Genomic DNA, 23,820 nt, shown 5'->3' with positions numbered 1-23,820 from the left:
ACATAACAACAACCATGGGAAACTTATCATTTGAAGCATATGATGAAAGATTAGTTAAGTTTCTATTATCTAATTTTTTTGCTTCTCCTCCACCTATTCCCGGTTCAGTGCCTAGGGAGAAATATTCAATGCCAAATATACCAATATTGGAAATTCATACCTAAAACAAATACTAGAAAATGTCACATTCCTACTGAGATTTTTCTGTTGTACCAAGTCTTTAAGCCACACCTCACTTGTAAGTGAGAGGTACACAATGAGATTAAATGAGCTTTCAGAACTGACAGTTCTAATCTTGCAGTGCACCTGTAAGGCCTTACTGATCAGGAAGACTAGTTAGCTCTACCCTAAACAGAGCTCAGAACAACTAAATAGTCTTCCCTAAAACAATAACCTTGGCTTAATAACTATAGACTTGATGGTTTACTTTCAATGATTTTAAAAATTGCCTTAGCTCTGCAGGTAACTACTCACCATTTTCTACATTTGCCAGTCGATGCAGAAGGGGTAGCCAGACCAGACACTGTGGGGGAGGATCTGACATGAGTGTGTCCAAGAAACCATTTAACGTGACTTTTTTCTGCATCAAAAAAACCCGCAAAAATTTAGAACAGAGAACAATCTTAATTTATCTGAAATGTAAATATCATTTGAGATGGAAGGAATAGACATTCAATTAACGTCGAGTATACTAAGAAACAAAACTTGAAACTAGTTCAGAATTGAAAACATTGATTGTGTTTGGACAGAACTGGACTGTATCTCCACTGAGGCTGAGTTGATATGATCACAAAGAGGAAAACAATTCTGAGAGCATCACTTTCATATATGAAGGGCAGTATGAAAATGATGAGGAAAGATGAAAATTAGACATTCTCCACAAAGTTTTATCCAATATGTGTCATGACACGCTCTATAATTCCTATATGTCTTCTAAATTTGTAGAATAACTACCCTTTCAAACTTCCTCAACCTCGGTAAGTATTAAATATTTCATGGTCAATGTGAATGGTTCTGCTACACAAGATTAGGAGAAAACCCTGTTGACAGGAAGCGATCCCTCCTTGTTAGGAGAGAACAATCTACGTTTTAAAAAAAAATTCTATCCTTTCTTTATATATCTTTCTTCTCAAGTCAGTCTGCTTCTGTCTCATTACCCTGGTCCCTTCCAATGTAGAAAAGGAATATAAGTTTCTATCAAAATGACAAAAATAAGAAGTTATATTAATATATGATATTGTCATAGTATAAATGACAAAAATTACATGTTTACATGCAAAAAAATCACTATTTTATTTGAAATTTTGAATTAGATATGAAATTAGATGGGATAGTTTTATTTGTTTAAAAAAGAAATCAGTCCTGAAGAGCTATAGTCAAGGGTTATACCTTACACTAGTCCTTGTAATTCACAAAACTGTTTGGTACCTTTTAATTAATAGTTTTTTTATCAGTGGATATTTAGAATTTTAGTTTTTCTTGTAATACTAAATACCTTAAGCTTTTTAAGGGATTGATATCAACATCATTATTAAAAGATAAATTATGTAAAGTATAAGTCATGACCGTATCTTTTAAAAAGCTACCAAAATTTATATATCCAAATAATGCTGTTTTCCAAAACAATCACTTGTGGGGCTTGTTCTTTTTCCAATGAAGCAATTAAAACCATTTTGGAATTTCATCATTCAAACTGCTGTTATAGACAGTTTATGAAGCACAAAAATAAATGGGTCTGATTATTTTTATTTGTGGTACCTCTTTTTGTACTTCAAATGATCTTATCCATTTTGAACATTCATCATACTGGCTATAAATCACTCCTGGAAGTCAAACAATGTTATTATAATGTTAACATATAAATTTCTCATCATTAAAGACATATCTATATATATATATATTTATATATTTATCTATCTATCTCTATCTATCTATCTATCTATCTATCTATCTAAAAGATTATATAATGTGATAGTTTACAGGATATCTCAAAAGGAATTTTGAGTGATGGCAACTTCCTATATAATTATTTTTGAACATATAGTTCCTAATAAATTAAAGTCCTATTATTCTAGCTAGTTTTAATGTGAAATATTCTGAAGTATTAGTATATTTACTGAGATTCTATAATACACCACTCCCTAAGATCAAGAAACGTACAAACAAACAAATTCAGAGGCAGAGAGATCAGTTTGGAGCTTAAGGCAGTAGGCCAGCTACTAGATAATGTTGAAGAAAGAGATCTGAGAAATTTTTAGAAGGTAAAATCAGCAGAACTTGGTGAATGGATCCATCCTGATGTCAGCAACTCAAAAGGGAAATAGAAAGAGGACCACAGATCCATTCACCTTATCCTCCTTCTATACAATTTCATTGCCCAGAAATTCTCATCACACCAAATCCTGCTGAGGGCAGAGGTCAGGCACGCAGGCCAGTTTTGGTGTTGAGGCATGGGAAGGGTCAGAAAGGCTTCCAGCAAGAGAAGCTACAGGAGAAGGGTTATCACGGACTGTATCAAACCATCCCTTCCCTTATTGATTGTATGGATGTGTTTAGGATGCTACAGAGATCCACGACTGCAGAACCACCTGAGGCACTTCAGACCTCGATCACCAAGTAAACAGATTGATGACATTTACTAGCTGGACAGTAAATGCAGCTTTGCAGTGGTTGTTATGCACTGATTTCTTCTTTAAGGATCCTTTTACAGGACATACCTGGTTAGTTTGGATTTAAAAAATATCATAAACAAACCTGCAATTTATGGATTTGTAAACTACCACTGTGCTGAGCTGGAGAATGGTGCTATAGACATGGAGACGTCCGACATGACTGGAGGAATAGAAACATGGAGTGCCCCCAAAATTAGGCAGCTTCCTTGGGTTAATTTTTACCACCCCCAGTTAAAACACGCCACTCTGAGCCCCAAATGTATCATGTCGTGGAACATTTAGGGAGCCATGTCTATCATATTTTGGGCCTCCCAGAATGCGATGTGGCATGTGCCACGTCCTTGTCTCCTCTGCTAAACCTTGGTGAAGGTTGGTGCTGTGTCAGACTTGTGTTTCATGTGGGGCTGAGTGACAATTCAGTGACGATAATGATACTGAGGCGATAGGGTTGTTGTAAGGATTAAATCTGACAACGCAAGTAAAGAACTTAGCATGGTGTTTGGCTCATGGTCAATAAACATTGCTATTAGTATCATCCAGGGGTGTCAAGTTTAGTTACTGACGCACAGGTCATTTGTCGGAGGCTGGAAGATACACTATGGTTATAATGAAAAGGAACTGGTCTAAGTAGTTACTTGGAGTGACATACAGAAGGAGAGCAACCACTGTTTGAAAGACACTTCTTTAAACACATTCTTTCCTACCTGTTGAGAGAAACAGGATCTAGCTGACTGTTCTGTGTAACCGAATGAAGGACCTTCGAAAACCGCTGTGGGGAGTTTGAGAACTTCCCGCAAGAATTGGTCATATCGTCCATAAACCATCACCCCACTGGAGTCAGAAATCATTGAGAAAATATCTGATGGAAGGAAAAGAAAAGATATTTATTCATCACATAAAAATCCCCCACTGTTTCAGTTCAACATATCTGCTGCAAATAACAAAAAATGTGGCAGAATAAATAATATTTATGAACGAATCATATAAAGGCTAATTTTTAAGCTGAAATATTCCTGACATGGTGTTTTCTTTGGTGTCTCTTTGTAGATGATTCTGGCACATAAAATTACCATACTTACCATAAGACAGAGAACATTACATTGTTATTTTGAGATCAATTATCAACTCATACATACCTCAATAGGAGGAATTTTTGTGTATATGAGAAATATGCTAACCTTATTTGAAATACACAATGAAAATTTTATTACCACATTGGGGTGTGTGTTTATCTAGTTAGTTAGCTATTTACACGTCTATAGTATCACTGAAACTTTTGGGTTTAGTTTAAGGTAAAAGGGATCAAATATATGGTGATGGAAAGAGAACTGACTCTGGGTGGTGAATACACAATGTGATATATAGACGATGTATTACAGAATTGTACACTCGAAACCTATATAACTTTACTAACAATTGTCACCTCAAGAAACTTTAATTAAAAAAAAAAGAAAAATGAAAGACACAATGGCGATAAGGATGTAACAAAACATTTGATTAATTCCCCGCAGAAGCAGAAAACTTTCTATAAATCATAGTGTTCTGGGTGGAAGGCGTTTGATTTACCGGGAGGGGTCATTTGACTCCTGCAGTCAAGAGAAAACCTGGCCATGTGGATGATCAATGAGGTAAAGTCAGGGTCTTAGATTATTCTCAGCGGGTCTGAGATTATTCTCAGCAGGACTGTGACTTCACCGAACCTCTGTTCTTCAGTTTCTGCCACTATGTGCACTTAATGAATATTAACGGTATAATTTCCCAAGGTACTTTATAATTTCTCTGTGGAAGGCACTATTGGAATGAAAGGGTTTGCTATCATATAGTTTGTCACCATGCTAGATTGTAACTAGGCCAGTAGAGCTGCTGGGATAAACTGTTGTGCATTCAAGGTGCTACCTCTGTTCATTTTTGGGCCTAATTTTTCAAGGTCAAAATGTAATGGAGACATTGTTTTTACATCGTAGTCAAACGCTAAGCATATTATAGGCTTTTATTGAATTATGTTTTGAGGATGTGAATTGGCTTTAATTTTCTTTAAATACTCCAGTTATAAAGGAATTCTACTGTTTCAAATAGTTTATCAACCATGAGGCTATAGAAATTCTACCTGAGCAACAAAATTAACGTTGTTCTCATGCACTATCGCAACATTGTTTACTTAGTGAATTTTATCACTTATGTTTCATTATATCTAGTCAAAAAAAAAAGTTGTCAAAGGTGAAAAACTCATACTACAGCACAAAACTCTTTATAGAAACATAAGAATTCCAAGGAAAAGGGGGGAAAAGAAACCTAGAAAAAGTAATAGACTTTCTCAGTAGAGTTGCTATTTTGTTTGTTTTCAGGCAGGTGGATTGACTATAACTGGTCCATCCTAATGCTCTCCTAGGCTTGGATTTTCTAGGCCAGAGAACATTTTGAAAAGTAGACTAAGCCTTTCAGATCTCCCACTGAGAGAATTTAGACAACATCTCTAACTAGAGCAAATGCAGAAGGAGTGCCAACAGTGACCTTTCACCAACTTGAAAAGAATGTTAGGCTCATTTATGTTGATAAAGTTTTGTGAAGCAATAGCCAAACTAGAGTTAGGTCACCGGGATTGAAGGGAAGTGACTGTTAATGTCATTCACGTTTTTAAAAAGAAATGAGAGCACTCCGAGGAAGCTATCAAAATATGTGTTTGTACCTTAATTCTAGGCTCTCTGTTTTACATATATTATATTATAGATATACACAGACATATGTTATATGCTTATAATATGTAATATATATGTGTATGTATATCAAATAGAGGGCTATTTCAAGGGTTAAATTAGTTAATAGGTGAAAAGCACACAGATGTAAAGCCCTCAGAATAGTGCTTGGCACCCAGTACACAGTAAATGTTAGCTATTTTTATTATTAAATTCAAAACACATTTTTCTGTTATTTGCTTCACATATTTAGGCTTTGCCTCCCCACTGGGATTGTTCTGTAATATTATAAAATGTACTCTAAACCACTGTTGTATTTCCTACAGCACCATACGATGATATACTGTAGAAGACTTTACATTCATTGATTCATTCAACTAAAACTAACTTAGCACATACTAAAGGTGTGAAATTGCGCTAAGCAATAAATATACAGAAAAATCAGGAGGTCCCAGTCTTGCCCTCTGGGAGGTTTTAGTTTATTGAGGACAACACAGACATGCTTCCATCATACATCACATGACATCTGCCATTGTAATATGGTGGTGTGAATATGGGAACAGTTGGGTATACAGGATGCAGCAGGAGCTCAGAGAGAGAGAGTTCCCAGAGGGAGGGGTGGGTCAGGCAAGATTTGCATATAGCGGTGACTTCTAGGCCCAAGTATAAAGGACAATGAGGGACTAGTTAGGCTTTAGGATACTGGATCAGGATGAGCAGAAGTGTGCTCGAGCATGATGCCCTCAAGGATCTTCAAATAGTTCACTGCACTAGGGTCCTGGTGGGAGGTGAGCTAGAGATACAAAGAGCTTCAAAAGCTCTACTGAGGAGTTTAGACTGTGTCCAGAAGATGTTGGTGAAGATACTGAAAATTTAAGGCAGGCCAGTGAGTTGGATATATCACCCCGAGGATACGCACGGAGGCAAAACGACCAGTTCTGTAATAGAAACTCAGTAAATACACAGTGTGTGCCATCACGCCAGTCTTTTTTTTAAACAATACACAACAAGCCCTTCCCAGAAGCTTTAGAACAGCACCTGGCATTCCAGGCTTACAGCACTGAATTCAGAATTCCTTAAGATCCTTAGGACTACCCAGGAGCCCCGAGGCAGAAGTGTTCCCTCGCATTACAACAGCAGGTTATAACCGGACCAAGAACAATTTGCCGGACAGAGGATATTAGGTCAGCTTATGTGAAAGTTGCTGAGTCCTACAGAGACTTCAGTGTATGCCCTCCTATTCTAGGCTGCCTGGAGGTACATGATGAACACGCTGCATATTGGCGCCTCATGGCTGTGAGCTTTGGAAAGTGTGGTGCAGCCTGGGGTGTTGTCCCTTTTCATGCATTTTAGAGCAGTTTGGAAAACTCAGCTTTAAATTTTCTGTGGTTTTCTACATTTTTGCTTTTTAACTTTTCTAATTTATTTCCAGCCAATTACTCTTGCCCTGCACTCTCCAACATTAAAGGCCTAGTTGGAACAAACAAAATATCCTTCATCCCTATGCATAAAACTAGAAAAATTGCCAAACAAGCACAGCTGGCATGTTGGCTTCAAGTGAATTAGAATTTAAAGAAGGGAAAACAAAACCCTCAAATTCCGAGAAGTTCCATATCCTTTCATTTTACTTTTTCTTATTACAAAGGCAATGAAGAAAAGCATTACTTTCTCTGCTCTATTATTAAATGCAAGCCAGCAAAAGAAGTCTAGAGAAAACATGCACAATCCCACTCACCAAGTGTCAGCCACTGCTGTCTGTAGGCAGATGTGCTCATATTTGCTCATTCAGTCAATAATTATCACTGGTGACTAAGGATATTCATTTTTGACTAATTAACATTTTGGAGTTTCTTCCAGCCAAACTGCTTTCCGCTAAATTGGTTTTGGTCAAATTGCTTTCAACCGACTTACCTGGAAACCACTGAAATCATGTTCCTGGGATTAACTCTACCAAGAGTGAGCCTCAGTCAGAGAACTGGGGACACATTAAGCTGTGATTCAGTTCCACAGCTCTGGGAGAGGGCAATGTGACATATCGTGATCACACTGTTTCTACAGAATTTGTGACACTGTGAAGCTTATTTCTGCAGACTGGAGAACATAGTTTACTTCTAATGGGACTCAGGCATTTGTTACTCCTTTCACTGTACTGAAGAGGATTTGACAACTACATAGCATACTTTGCTCACCAATTGTGGGGTTTTTGGTGGGTAATGGGATGGGGTGAGGAAAAAGCACTGTAGCAGTTACACTGTTTGCTCTGAATTCCTGGATTTGCAAGAAAAATGTAAGAGTTTTGACAATTGGTAAAGATCAGCTCCAAAACTTAGTTATATCTTGAGCTTTGTAACTGCAGACATTGTTCATTGCTTACCTAACAACCATTCTTTTCATCTGTAGTGGCCCCAAATTTCTTCCTAGGCTAGGGGAGCTTTTCCAGGCTAGGCCCTTCCTGTGCTAGGAGGTGAGAGTGGATTACTCCACGACTGTCAAGGTCATTCTTTTCCTGTTATCAGTAACTGGTGTAGTAAATGGCCTGTGATGCTTCCCTGGGCAATGAGACTCAAGAGTTGGCGAGAGGGAGGGGAGGAGTCCTCTGGAGTGAGATACGACTCCTGAAACTGTCATACCCACTTTCCCCCCAGGAGAAGGATAAAATCTGACACTGAGGAAAGCTGACACTGAGAAAGATGGAAAGCACCTGGGTCCTTGATGGCACAGAATTAACCTGGTTCATGAAAGTCTCCGAGGAGTTTTAAAGTGCAGAAAACTGGTTCTCCTCAAACTTATTTTAAGATGGGACCCTTTCATTCAGGTATTCATTACTATAACCTTGAATAAGTATTTGGAAATGTTTTTTCTTTTTTAATTTTGTTTTTAAAACATTTATCTAATGTCCTCAGCATAAGTGGCCAATTGTGACATGAGGTCAGCAGTCAAGGTCCCCATGCGTCTCTTTCCCTGTAAAGGTTCAATTTGCTAAACTTTCTTTTCCCAGCTTAACCCTGAGGGAAATAGCTCCCAGATGACGCTGAAGCTATTTTTTAAAAAACAACGTTGGTTCTGCCACATTCTAACTTAGCTATTATCCTCAATCAAGCACTGACGTAGCTGGTTTTTAATTTTCTAAATCTTTCAAGCTAACTAAAAATGAAACTAAATTGACCGTCATAAGGTCTGCTTGGGCTTCTCTGAATTCTGACTGCATTTGGCCATTCCATGAAAGGAGGTTCCCGGAAGTGAGGGACCATGTGCAATTACGTGGGGCTTCCACTTATCTACTGGGCCAGTGACACAACTCTGCCTTGGAGGAATTCTGAGGAAATTCCAAAGCAACTAAGGATCTTTTCTATATCTTCCTTCATTCTTCTCCCCTTGTTGCATCATGAAGCAAGAGATCACACTCAGAAGAGGCTGTGAGTCACAGATGATTGTAGCTAGGAGGGACCCCAGGGGTATCTAACAAAATCCCCAAGTTTAGGATGGACAAGAAAGCTGAGGAGTAAAGAAGTCAAGTAACTTCCACAGGATCACTCAGCACATTAGTCACGTAGCTGGGCTTACAACCTGGGACTCCCAGTTCTCACCAGTGCTCTTTGCGCTTTCTTAGAATCCAAACTCATGATATTTGGGGTAATAGAGAGGGTTAAAAGGAAATTTTTCTTTTAAACAGCAGCACATACATCATTTTAAACTAGTTAGAAATGCAAATTCTTGCCCCCTACCGCCACCCTAAGCTTAGTGAATCTAAAATTCTGGGAGTGGGACCCAGAAATCTATGTTTTAAAAAGCCCTCCAGGTGATTCTATACATACTAAAATCTGAGAACCATTGGCATAGGGAAAAAACTCCAGGGTTCAAATCCTGGCACCATCTTAGCTATGTGATTTATTTTAACTTTCTGAGTCTCAGCTTTACCTAAATCAAACTAACCAACCAACTAAAAAACTCCCACTGTTTTATTGGTTAAAAACTACCACATTTAGTGGGAAAAGGTACATAAAAGGCCCATAATCACTCAGTGGACTGTGGCTATCATGTTAGTATTGGCATCCAGTTAATTCTCAGTCTATAGTGTCTCTGTGCAATTACTATGCTTTCTCCCCAGCAATGTTTACTTTGCAATGGTTGGAGTTCCTAGTGATCTGAACAGCACTAGCTGAGAAGAATGAAGAAATGTGTTGGGAGGTTGGGCTTTAAATTACTTAAAAAAGGAAGGTGGCCCAACAAGGCCTTCGTGTCCTTATGATAACGAACTTATGCCTGTAGGGCTACGCAGGACAATGAACTTGAAAGAATGTGTATCTTACTTCAATATCATAGAATGTCTACCTTACTTTAATATCACAGTCTAGTTGGTGATACTGAACAATTATTATTATAAATAATAATAACCTGTAAGTATAAGGATAACAATTCATTTCATTAACACTTACTTACTATGAAAATATTTTTATGACAAAATCCAAAGAGCAATGAAGATCATATTTCAAACAACTCTCGTAGAATGAAGAAAGTCACAAATGGGCAGGGGGATGTGGCAGGAAAGGAGGAGGGGGCAATATGGTATGTAGAAGGGATAAGAAAAGAAAGAAACAAAGAGTAACTTACATCTTAATTTGTCCATGATCTTCCCTCCACATAATGTGGCTAAAGCCATTTTGACAGCAAATACTGAAATTTTGCCATGGCCTTCCCTGTTTAATGATGATAGAAAAAAAAAGATGTCATTTGGAGAACTTCCAATAACAAGGTTTGACATTTTCCGTTTTGTAGAATTCATAGGACACTGTAGCTGCATGCATTATGTGAACACATCCTTTTTAGAAAAGGTTGTGAATATAATTCAATACACATTTCAAAAAAATTGTCTAATCAATGTTTTCTTTCTTCAAGAGCTAGCAGAATCTTCAAGTTATTCTTTGTACATATCAAATTTTTCAAAGCATGGACTGGGTGCTAGAGGGATATGTGTCATTTAACTATGGATTAAAATTACAGAGCACGCTTTTCACTTTGGATTTCATAAATTACTTTCATGCATGATTCACTGTTTCTATAATTTATTTAAATAAGACTTCAGAAAAAAATATATTTTTTTTTTTTGTCAGAGAACTCTTGAATTTTGTTAGGGTAACTATGGGGACTTTTTCATCACACATTTTTTCAACCATCATTTCTTTCCCATAAGGAAACTGCACTCATATGATACATTTACTTTTCAAAGGGAATTGGTATTTTAAAGGGGCAAAAGTAAGAGCTCTGTTTGAATAGTTCTTCTTCCACCTTAATGACATCAGAGCTGCCAAATCTTCACTGATTTACGAGGTACAACTAACTTGCCCTTCACAAAATATGCTAAAAGGACATACTCTAAGAAGTATAATATTTCAGCTAAATGATTCTCCAGCTGGGATAAACTGTTTATTCTTATATCCTTGGAATTAGGAAGTGTGTCATATTAGTAATTCATTGCTTTGATAGTTGCTATTCTTAAGAATGATCAAAAGAGTTATTTAAAATAACAATGTGGCTGAAAGGTAAGCAAAGTCTATATTTACAAGGGTTTAGTATATAGAATAAATCATTTATAATAATAAGATTCACATAGTGGACATATTAGAAGAATAAGATATAATAATAAATAGTTGTGTTTTTGTTTCTTACTAGACTTCAGAGAGAGGTCATTTGTTATTCATCTCTGTCATTGTTAGCATTGTCCCTGAGAAACACCTAGCCAGAATGCACAAGTGACTGCGTCCTATACTAGTGGCTCTCCCATTTATATTTCTAAGCCTGACCACAAGCCTTATTTATTGGAAATCTTCAATTGGGTACCCCTTCAATTGAATACATCAAACCAAGTGTTTTCAAAACAGAACTCATCATCTTTACAAAGCTCTCCTATAATACTTGAGCCAGTCTTATTACTAACCCGCTCTTCCTCCTACTGTCTTCCCTCTTCTGGCTGTTAGAATCACCATTTACCTAGTTACCCCAAAATGAATCCTGGGGTGGGGGTTACCCTTGACTTCTTGCTCTTCTTCAATTCACTACCACCCCGAACAAATGTTTGAGGGACTCAAATAGACCTCATAACTGTATGTTGAACTCATTCCCTTCTTCCCATTCTCACTGCCATTTCTTCCATCAGCTCTTGCTTTAACACTGTAAAAACCTCTTAAGTGATCTCTCTGTTTGTATGCTCAAATCACTAATTCGACCATATTATTTCATTATTTAAAATCCTTATCGTCTCTGTTTGCCTACAGGATATAGTTCTAGCTTTATCTGTCTTCTCCAGTCCCATCTGCTTCCATTTCTGTTGCACTCCACACCACAGTCCTACTGTTTAATGCCCCTACCCTTCCCAGCATGGTCTGCCCAGGAATTTCCGATCCATTCATCAACACCCAGCTCAATAGCATCATTCACTGCTCTGAAAAGTTTATTTCCCCCCAGGATGTGGAGCTATTGCTCTCCCCATCACCTTTACCTATTATGAGGCATTTATTTATCACACTGACCTTGATTTGTTTATTTATATGTATGCATATGACTCTACACTGAGAGATCCTCCTTTTACTGTAGGCAGAAAGAATAGGGCCACGGGGATCTTCCAGAAGAAAAAGGGTAGCAACCAGACCGGCCAGAACTAAATTTCGGTGGTTGAGAACAGACCCAGGATGCCATCTTGTCCCTCAGGGTGAATTTTAGCTAATTATAATGGATTATAACACTATTAGCATTGTGGTTAGGGAAAATCACACCCCCTGTGTCTCCATGACAGTTCCGACCTGAGCCAAATAAGGACAAAAATCCCTCCTCCTGGTCAGCAAGGACCCACTTACTATTTCCCTGAAAATAAGACTTAGCCAGACAATCAGCTGTAATGCGTCTTTTGGATGAAAAATTAATATAAGACCCGGTCTTATTTTACTATATAAGTATATAATGTCTTATTTTACTATATAAGACCGGGTCTTATATTAATTTTTGCTCCAAAAAATGCATTAGAGCTGATTGTCCGGCTAGGTCTTATTTTCGGGGAAACAGGGTAAGAAGGTCTATGACGCCACCCCTAAGTCTTGGATATTTTGTGAAATAAATTCCCAAGTCTGTTGTTCTTTGGGGTAGCTACTCTTGCCCTCTTGAGAGTGTACTGTTTTTCTTTAATAACTGCTGCTTGCTTGGCTTATTCGGTGCGTCCTTGAGTTCCTTCCTGTGGCGTACACCAAGAACCCATTCTTCCGGCAACACTTTGGGGCAGAGACCCATCTTCTGAGTTACTTGAATTCCAGTGCCTTTCACTTTGTCTCACACAGAGTTAGAGTGAACCATAAATTTATTACATTAATTAACGACTCTTCATCATTATAATAGGTGCCCCTAAAATTCTGAATGACTACTCATAAAGTTACTTACTAATTTTAGAGCAGGCAGCTATAAAAGCACCTCAGTGAAAATTATTCTACGTCCCTTGCATTCTCATTGCATGAATAACTGAAAATATCAAAACTTGTATTTTAGGAAACAATCAGCTTTTTCCCCTAAAGCTGAAACGTGGTTCAAATGATGAGAACAAGAAAGACTAAAAGGTGTGGAAACATAGGAGTAATATCGCAATAATATGTCTTCAAAATGCAGAGAAATTGAGGAGCATTGTATATGAGACTTCAAGAGCAATACAAGTTTCTTTCAATGAATCAGAGAGAACAATTTAACTCAAGAAAAAGAATAGACGGCAGATGATGTTGGAACAGAGCCTTCTCCAAAGGATGAAAAGATGATCGCTCACGGGTGAATTCCTAAACCTTGGCTTTTAATGAAGACGATCATAGGGAGATTGCCAGTCCTGTATTGTTCCTGGAAATGTAAGATTAATGTGATTAAACCCAACAGTGGTTGTGTCAGAGCCGTTCTGCCGAATTAACATAATAAATCTAGATAAATCACCAAGTGGAGAGCAGCTCAATGAGAGTTTTGCAGGAATTCAAGGGTGAAATTAGACCACTGGAATATATTGTTATGCAAGCCACTGTGCAAGATGGCAAATGTGACCCCTGTAAAGAAGAAGGATTCTGGGGTATGTGGGAATGTAGATCCTGGTAAGCACTTCAATACAGGGTGAATTCAGACTTTGCTCAGCCCTGGATTTTATAAACCTTTAAGGAGTTTAAGGAGTGAGTGGAGATGACTGACCCCACAATGGAAAATGGCGACACCAAAGATTTAAATACAAATGTATCTTTTTCAAGAACATTTTTAGTAGATATATTAATAACAGGATGAAGAAAAGGGAGAGAGGGGAGAGAAAGATTTTTCTAAAGGCCTTTGACAAGATTCTGTAACAAAGACTATTACTTAAACAAAGTCACCTTTGCACATTTCATTAACACAAGAAGCAAGCAGTTGGGAGAAGTTGGTCCCAAATGGAGCTACTTTCATTAGGAATCGCCCTTAGTTGGGGTAGTTTGATTCGCGAATAGTCCGTGAAATCCTTTAAGTGTCTAGGAAGTAAAAAGACAAGCTCATGAGGATGGATAACAAGAAGCTCCCAGGAGTCCTGTGCAAACAGGTAGGAAAGTGGCATCTTGTTCCAAAGTGAGTGTCTGTACATACAATGCCTCTAGGAGTAAAGCAGTACAGCTACACATATGGAATGTTGGCTATTGGCCACAACTCAGGAAGCAGACCTGTCATAGTGTACGGAGGATGAAAAATATAGACTGTCCCTAATGCTGCAGGCCAAACAGCCTCGGTTAAATGGTCAACACCAGGAAGAGCATTAGAAAAAGTCTGCTCTTTTCTGGCTTATAGGAAAAGCTATGGCGTCTGGCACTCATAGCAGGGGGATCACTTCACAGACTGTATAGATGCCTGACCACTGCACTATACACTTGAAGCTGAAGTAGAATAATATTGAATGTCAACTATAACTAAATATATATGCATATATAGTCACGGGATGTGGAATACAACATAGGGAAGATAATCAATGGTATTCTAACAGCTATATAAGATGTTAGAGGGTAGTAACTTGGGAGGTGGGTTATCACTTTAAGAAGGGTTTAAATGTCTAACTATTACATTACTTTGTACACCTGAAACTAAAAATTAAAAAAAAAAAAAAGTTATGGCAGCACACCTTCAATTTCATGTGCAGTTTCGATGGCCATCTCAAGAAAGACATAACAAAGCCAGATGTGTTCAAGAGTACTGTGTACAGCATACATAGAGCATATCCATTTAGAATCACTGACTTTAGGGGTAGCCTTAGAATCAGTAATCAATGACATGACAACATGAGCTTTTCTTTGTGAATAAAAGCTGCTAATGCCACTGATTTTTTAGTACTGTAAAAGATACAGCAAAAGCTTTCAAAAGATATGTACTATTTGCCTATCATTTTTTATTAAAGAATAATTTTATTTTTGATGCAAAAATTTTACTTGTTTTAGTACTTTCCCTTTCAATGTAGAGCAAGGACACAATGTATAGCGCATATTTTACTCTTTTTTCCCCACTATTTGTATTTAGGCATAATGGAATATATCCCATTTGTAAGCCAATTACCCTGAAGGTCTTGCCAATGCATAGTTTACTTTCCTGTTCTAGCGTGATATCAAAAAATAGCCAATTAAATTGTTATATTAAGTAATTAAGTAATTACTTAATATTAATATTAAGTAACTTAATTATTAGGTAATTAAGTAATACCTAAAAGAGAACAAGCAAAGTATCAAAGGTACAAACTGAAATTGCTTCATAAATCAGTGTTTCTTTAAACCTTTTATTTCCATTTTATATTTTGCTTTCTCTGAAAATTTTCAAATTTTTCTTATGGGTAACTGATTGAAAACGACAACAGGAAAGCCCTTACCCTTTGGTTAAAATATATAAGATTTTTAAAATGTCTGTTTTAAAAAACATGGATTACTTCAATGTTTGACTCATTATAATAAAAAGTGAATAACTGCATTATGCTAGGCTGAGATTTCCGTGACTTTACAAAAAGACAAACTGATTTATTTTAACTAAGAAGAAATTACTTTTCAGGGACAGTTATCTTGGAGGGAAAGTCTGCTTTTGACAAGAAGGAAAAACAACAATAGATATGGATAGGTCTGGAATGCCAGGCTGAACTCAGAACAGATTGCAAAATTTCCCAAATTGACAAGAGAGTTTCCTATTTGAAATTAAAGAATCCCATGATAAATCTCAAGTCCTTGAAAGTGAGATCTGAATTCTGACTGATTCTTTTTTGAACAGGCTGGAGGAATTATTTCTCCATTTAAGAATACTAAATAACAGAAGCTCTTCTTTTACCATCATAGTTTACAAAAACGGTAAGCATTTTTGATAAGCAAAGGCACACCACTCAAACTTCTCTTTCTTACACATTTTAATGGCTAATTAACTGAGAAAATTGCTTCCTCCTCTGGCTACTTTATCTGAGAATTATTTTGTTCATATGGATCACTCATTCAGTAACTCAACAGGTAATGCTTAAGAGGTTGAGGATATTTACTCATAGTCCATTGGCAAGAAAAGCAAAAACCAGTTAATTTTAATACAACACATTTTTACAAAGGGCAGAACGTCATCTTACTCATCTCTCATCCCCAGCCTATCATAGCACCTGGCACATAGCAAGCTTTTAATATATAAGCGTATATCTTGGTTATAGTAATGCACAAGTGAAAAGAAACTTTCTGATTTACCACTTAAGTTTTATATTGAAAAATACTAAGTGTTTGAGTAAAATTGCAAAGATTGACTTTAATGGCCCTTAATATTACATTGTACAGTCAAATGATACCTTGAATTTAGAAGTGATCACATACATAATTACTCTTGCTTTTGGGATAGTGAGATTCACATGTGAATAGATAGAAACCCCTTATTTAGTCCTGGCATCCCTTTGGTTTGTCCATAATATTAGTAAAACATCTGAAAAAAGATTTTGTCATAGCACCAGGCCAGGTGAGTTTGCCAGGAGTTTCTCCAGAATGGAAGGGGCCGATACTGTTGCCATGTCTCCCCTACCTCCATGACATCCCATCTGCCACTCATCCAAAGTTTAAGGCTGACAGAAAGATGAGTGACATGAAGGATCTTCAATTTACCTACAATTGTGAACATTCTTCAGAAGAGATTCCATTTTAGAAACAGATAGGAAACTTGGGACAAAACATTTTCTACCACAACAAAATTTTAGTGACTAGAGAAAATTGGAATCTTGAATTTAAGATGTGCAAAGATAAAAATCACCAAACCAAGTAAGCACTATTTTAAATATCTAGTTCTAGCCATACAGATCATAAAAAGACAAGAGAAGAACACTTGGTTTCATATGACTCTTCTCTTTTTCCTTTGCTCTCACACATCCACATAGCCTCCAAAATGAACAATACATTTTGTTGTCGCACAGAGAAATGGCCACGTACTTTGTAGTGCATCTTGCATTAAACATAAGAATCATTTTTAAAACTCAAAAGGCAGAAGGACTTTGGCAGAGTTCCAGGATTATTTCATATCCATCCATCTAAAATAGTGCTGTGGCATCTTTCAGAGTCGGGGTGGGGGTCTCAGAAGTGGGAATGGATGTTTTAATGGTTCAGTGAGGTGTCATATGTCAAACAGAGAGGAAAATACCAAGATTTTGTATTCTCTATGAAAGACTACTATACAATGGATTGGAGTTCTGGATGGCTATCATAAAACTGACTTTAAATCTACAACGCAAAACTGGTTAAGTCCAAATATTTCTTTCACATACACTCTGTCACATATGTCTAAACATCACAAATCGAAAAGGTTAGGAATGTGAGTGTAATAATAATATCCTCTAATAAGCAGGGTAAGCCTGGGTAAAAAAGTACATTAATTCTCATTTTAAAAAATGAAACAGAAAGCATGAATAGAGCTGAACTTAAACTTATTCCTGAAACAAAATGACTTTTTCCTCTATTCAGCTCATCTAGTATGAAGCGGTATGACAGGCAAATTATTTAACCTCCGCGTTTCAGTTTCATCGCTTTCTCAATTTGAAATATTATAGTAACAGTGCCAAAGCAGTAAGATTGTTGGTATACAGTAAATGATGAACACATCTTAGCTGTTATTACAATTATTATATTATTATCATTAGAGAATTGGCATTAAGAATATAGCTTGATTCCCCAAAATAGGAAAAAAAAAAAATCACTGTTCCTTTTAATACCGTGTTTCCCTGAAAATAAGACCTAGCCGGACAATCAGCTCTAATGCGTCTTTTGGAGCAAAAATTAATATAAGACCTAGTCTTATATTATATTATATTATACAAGACCCAGTATTATATTATATTATATTATATTATATTATATTATATTATATTAGACCCGGTATTATATTACATTACATTATATATTATATTATATTATATCATATATTATATTATATTATGTAAGACCCAGTCTTATAGTAAAATAAGACCAGCTCTTATATTAATTTTTGCTCCAAAAGACACATTAGAGCTGATTGTCCGGGTAGGTCTTGTTTTTGGGGAAACACAGTAGTTGGCATTGTCCAACTATGAGTTTAAGTGGATGAATACATGTGAAAATAACATTTGCTAACAACAAGGCCATTGGCACATAATCTGCTTTATGAGGAACTGTCCCTAAGAAGAAAGATTCTCCTGAATTGCAATGAGATTAAGTCAACAGACTAAAGCTGGTGTTAGTGTTTCTTAGGGAATGGGAAGAGAGTAAGGGAAGAATATTGAAGTCTCTTGTGAAAATAGGATCACGTAAAATAGCAGTCATGGACATCTGGTTTTCTTCTCTGTGGAGAAGAAAATAGAGGGTATGAATCTAGGTGACAGAGCAAACTGGGACTCAGTAGTCTTGGTAATATAGTGGAGATTAAAGAGGACTTAATCTCAGAAAAAGAATGAAAATAGTGTGACAAGAGCTAGGAAAAGTCAACCTTTGATTTTCATACATTCACTCACTCAGTGATTCATTATGAGCTGGGAATTGTCTCAAGTGCTGCGCATACAAAGAAGACATGGTCCCACTCTAAGGTAGCTTGTGGGAGGCAGTCAGATAAGCAGTAAGACATGCATGATAAGAAATAGCAGAATCATGTAAAAGGAACAGTGGGACCTGGGGAAAGGTGATCAACTAAGCCATGAGAGGTGAGGGGCTCCACTATGGTGTCAGATTTTGCGATCTTACCTCTCAAAAAGTCCACACATTATATAGATTTTTAAGAATTATTTTCAAGGTAACAATTATACCTCAATAAAGCTGTTTTAAAAATAATAATTTTTATCTTGTAACTTTCTGCCATGATGTTTTTCTTTTGTTACTTTCAAATTCCTAACCAATAATAGTAGTTTTAAAAGTCTTTAGGACACTTCAAAAAGATTTTCCCCCCCTCTAGACTATGGATAAGACGTGAGAGGAAAACCTGGTGCCAATTTGTTAGTGGATTCTGAAGGATAGAATCTCAGGCTCCTGGCAGCAAATAAGGGAAGGAGACAGACCCATTCCTGAAATGCGCAGAAGGAATAGGACAAGAGGAGACTGACTAAAGATTCTGGTTATTTCCTAATATGCTCCCCTATTCCCCTGCTTGGACACCCTTTCTCGTCCTTCCCAGTACATTTCTCCATTTCCTTAGAGACCCTAGAGAAGTTAGCTTCTGGGTGTGAAAAGGATCTCTTAGAAGTTCATTGGTAATGTCATTGGGTGACCCCCTTCCAGGAATACAGCCATTTTTAGAAGTAAAATCAGGAAGAACAAAAATTTTCTAGACTTGAAAGACTGCCTATTCAATGGACATAGGCCACTGGACTCAAATACTAGGTCCTAACATTCTGTCAAACATCTTAGCTATGTATTGTATCTCCACATAGGCTGACTTAGCCAAAGAACAGGGAAACGTTGGAACCATGAAGCTGATTATGGTCTGCAGTAAGCATGCCTGTACGAGAACTGAGATCCAGGTGTCTTTTGGAGAGAAAAGGGGGAAGTGCTATTCTTGGAGAACTACGGTTGTGGGAAGGCGAGTCTGGTTCCCAGGGACACACTCAAGTGAAATAGGCTTTGATCTTCGTTTCAAACCATTTTCTTGGCAGAGTCCAACTGACTGGGTCTGGTGAATTTTAAGGCACCACCAAATAATGACCACGTTTCTTTGAATGCAAGTTCTTATTCTTCATGAATTTAAATTGCTATACTCTTAACATTTCTTTTCTTTCTTTCCTTCTTTCTCTTTCTTTCTTTCTTTCTTTCTTTCTTTCTTTCTTTCTTTCTTTCTTTCTTTCTTTCTTTCTTTCTTTTTCTCTCTCTCTCTCTCTCTCTCTCTCTCTCTCTCTCTCTCTCTCTCTCTCTCTTTCTTTCTTTCTTTCTTTCCCTTGTCTCTTTAGAGTCCAGGTTCTTAAGGTATCTCTATCTTTTATTTTACATCTTTTTCTTTTTCTTTTTTAAAATATATTCATTTAAAATGCAGCAGATAATGGAAAATCTCTTAAATGTTTCAGTAATTCTATAGTAGCAACAGCATGTCCTTGACTTACTAGTATCAGTCTCATTCATGTCTACCAAAGTACAGAGGGCTCCCTTAAACACTTGTGATCTGTCATTGTGTCATGGGATAAGTGGTAGGAAGTGACCTCAGATTTCCATACTGGATCTCATTTGGATAAACAGGACTTTACTATTATAAGAAGTAGAATTGAACATTCATTGCATTCTTGTTTCTCTTCTCATATTCACTTGAAAGTTATATTTTCAGGTATCAGTACTTCCTGATGGCTTACAACTCCCATTGTCTAAAACTTAAAAAGCTATCAGATGGAAAATTTGGGTATCTGAAGGAACTGCCTATACTGATTTGCTATGTCAAAGGACAGAAGGCAGAAGTATCTGCAGACTGAGTCTCTATATGGATGTGTCTATACATCTCCACAGTGGGGTTTCTCTATGTGGATGTGTTTACAGATCTACTACAATGAGATTATTGAAGGTCTGACAATTAAGTTCTCGAACTCTGTTGCAATGATGTTGCTAACTTTTTTGATATCAGAAAGATTATTCATCATGAATATGTACCAACTGGACGAACAGTTAACCAAGTTTACTATTTGGACGTGCTGAAAAGGCTGTGTGAAAAAGTTACACGACCTTATCTTTTCGCCAACAATTCATGACTCTTGCATCTCGACAATGCACCAGCTCACAGGGCACTGAGGGAGTTTTAAACAAATCACTGTATTGGAACACCCTCCCTACTCACCTGATCTGGCCCCCAATGACTTCTTTCTTTACCTGAAGATAAAGGAAATACTGAAAGGAAGACATCTTGATGACATTCAGGTTATCAAGGGTAATATGATGACAGCTCTGATGGCCATTCCAGAAAAAGAGTTCCAAAATTGCTTTGAAGGGCAGACTAGGCACTGGCGTTGGTGCATAGCTTCCCAGGGGGAGTGCTTCGAAGGTGACCATAGTGATATCCAGCAATGAGGTATGTAGCACTTTTGCTAGGATGAGTTCGAGTACTTAATTGTAAAATCTCATACATTAGTTGACTTCCTATCTGTATGAAGAGTAGGAACCAAGCAAACATTTCTTCTGAGCACCTGTGTGAACTGCTCCTTACCTTGGTAGGTTCCTTAAGCTTAGCACTCATCAGTCTTTAAATAATTCAGCTATATCATCATCATTATTCAGAGAACATTTACAGCTCTATTTTTTTGAAACGATCTTTCCAATATTTCTAAACAAAAGTGAAAAATCTAACCATATTAGTTTAAGTCCCCTTATTTTACAGTCCCCCTCCCCTTATTGTTAATCTGGTCCTGTTTCTGTATATATAGAGTAGGTCTACATTATTTTTTTAGCTTTGATTCCTTATGAATCCTCTAGCAATACTCCAAGATTTCGCAGGAAATCACATTTCTCTTTTTACATTTTCCATTGTTAGACTTATAACAAATAAGTTCCCTGAAGACTTGAGTGGCAAGTCTGAAAGCTGCCCTGCTCTTGTTAAGGGGATAGGACAGAAATGCTGTTATAGAAATTCCATGGCCTAGTTCCATTCTGCTACCTGTCATGTGGAACCACAGCCTCTCTACCTACCCTGCTCAGTTACCATAGTGATTAGCCCAAAGCAGTACATCAGTTCTGAAGTCTGCACAGCCTAAGCATGGAATCTATCATGCGGGACTGCTTGTTTTAAAATTGTTTCTTTCAACTCACGACTTTCTCAAAATATAAACATCACAGAGACAATAACGTATTCTGGTTAAACTGAGCACAAATAATTCTGTTACCACTCTAGGTTGCAAAGTGACAGCTGGTGACTTGTGAGTGAGTGGCATAACAACATTAGCCTGGCTGGCACATCTCCAGCGCCGGGCTTAAATATTCCTAAGCATTGGCTAGACAATGAGACTGAGGAAAATCTTCGGAGAGTCTTAAAATGTGATTGCTGAAAGGTCAGCTTAGTAATTTTCCTTTTTAATATTCAAAACCAGTCGTGAAGTTAGAGGTGTTGATACGATATCTAGACCAGGGGCTATCCATAAAAGCCCCTTCGAAATTTTAGGCTGATAATGAAATTCAGGGGTTTTTACATTTCACAAGGCTGCCACATATGCTTTGGAAAAGAAACCTTAGCTGAATACCCAACTCCCCACTCTGCCACTAACATGCTGAGAGGCACTGGACAAGTGACAACCTCTTTGTGCTTCAGTTCCTTCATCCATAAAATGAAAGATTCGGAAAAATAGTCTTTAAGATCTCAGGCAGTTCTGAAATTCTCTGATTCTTTGAAGGGAAATTATAAGATAATGAGGCTGAGTTTCAAATGTGGTATGTGGACGGCATCATATTGTTTTATGTGGCAGATTGTTGACCAGTCCGTTTAATGCAAGTCACGGCTACTTTCACCAGGCTGGTCAAGAAACACTTTTCAATCTCTCATTGTTTGCTCTAGGGTCTTGTTATGACACCTCAGAAACACTCTTTTAGGCAATTTGCAAAGAAGACAGTTAAAAACATCCTCCCACTTCATGCTTCATTAAATCGCTTCACAGGCATGCCATCACCCAACACTTTCAAGAAGCTATGGCTTCTTGAAAGTGTGGGATGAGTTAAATAAAGGTCAGTACATAAAATACAACTGTACTCAATTTCCTATGGCATTATTTTACTCTCTAGTCTTTTCCACAGCATTTAAAATTTATGTTGAACACATAGAAACTTTATTCAGATAAATATCTAACCAAGAAAAAAGAGGCAGTAGGTTACTCCAGAAAATTATTTGGAATAAAGATCAAGAAGAACAAGAGGATGGGTAGATGGAACCTGTAGAAAGTAAGAGATATTCAGAAGGCACTTACGGATCAAAGGCTGCTAGCAGGAAGTTAAGCAGGAGACTGATGGACTGCTCCACGTGGATTTGGTGAGTGGTTGGCATCCGTTTGTTGAGCTGGTAAAAAATTGTGGAGAGCACAGCCTCCAAGCGGGCCACGTTGAGTTCTATATTTGGGTCCAGGTTGTTCAGAGCATTTTCTCGCAATGCTTCTATGACGTTCCAAATGTCCACCAGGTGCACTACATACAATTAAAGCAGAGTGAACACGTGAGCCCAAAGTGCATGGAAAGGTAAAGTCCTTATTTTACATGTACCACCTGTCCTGTTTGGTCAAGGCCCCTCAGGTGTTGATATGTGCTTGGTTATTATAAGAGTTGACATGAGTATAGGTACGTAATGCATGGCGTCAAAAAGTTGGTGTACAATGTGTAATAGCAAGCAGATGATTTACTGACCACCACAGTAGCTAGTTATTTCTAATCTTCATAATGACCTTTGAAACACAGCTATAATCCCCATGTTACATGTGAGGAAACAGGATCAAGGAAGTTAACTGATAAAACACAAAGATTCAAGTCCAGTCAATAACAAAAGGCATTTAAGCCTCACTCTGTCTGGCTTCATTAAAAAAAAAAAATGACATAATTGTCATATAACATTGTGTGATGTGTTGATTTGATACATTTATATATTGCAATATGATTACCACTGTAGTGTTAGTGAACACCATCGTGTCCCATAATTATCATTTCCTTTTTATTTATTTATTTATTTATTTTATCATTTCCTTTTTGTGGTGCGAACATTTAAGATCTAGGTGCTCAGCAACTTTGAAGTACATACTACTTATGTTGATAGTTAACAAGTCTGTCTGGCTGAAAGCATTTTCCCATTGTACAGGTAACGCTTAAAAAAAGGAGAGAAAAACACCTAAATTCTTCAATTCTAGTATTTGAAAGGATATCAAAACTGCATTGGAGAGTTTAAAATATTTTCATTTATATATTTTTAGTAGTGTATGTTTTGAAATAAGAAAAAAGGGAGGTCGGGGTAGGGAGGAAAAGTTATTGCTACAATGC

General features: G+C 37.2%; 1 protein-coding gene across 38 annotated transcripts in view; it reads right to left on the bottom strand.

Annotated features, from left to right (window-relative positions):
• Nucleotides 1–23,820, bottom strand: part of DTNA (dystrobrevin alpha) — a 366,357-nt gene that overhangs the window by 74,871 nt on the left and 267,666 nt on the right. For all 38 annotated transcript variants that reach the window (XM_033135729.1, XM_033135733.1, XM_033135726.1 and 35 more), the window contains 4 exons: nucleotides 22,767–22,980; nucleotides 9,977–10,062; nucleotides 3,377–3,531; nucleotides 475–580 (listed from right to left, as the gene is read on the bottom strand). In XM_033135729.1, the coding sequence (XP_032991620.1) occupies nucleotides 475–580; nucleotides 3,377–3,531; nucleotides 9,977–10,062; nucleotides 22,767–22,980 (561 nt within the window). The remainder of the gene's footprint in view (nucleotides 1–474; nucleotides 581–3,376; nucleotides 3,532–9,976; nucleotides 10,063–22,766; nucleotides 22,981–23,820) is intronic.

Source organism: Rhinolophus ferrumequinum, chromosome 19 (genome assembly GCF_004115265.2).
Source record: "Rhinolophus ferrumequinum isolate MPI-CBG mRhiFer1 chromosome 19, mRhiFer1_v1.p, whole genome shotgun sequence".
Taxonomy (NCBI): domain Eukaryota; kingdom Metazoa; phylum Chordata; class Mammalia; order Chiroptera; family Rhinolophidae; genus Rhinolophus; species Rhinolophus ferrumequinum.
The sequence above is the reverse complement of the archived record's forward strand: the minus strand, read 5'-3'. Positions and strand labels throughout refer to the sequence as shown.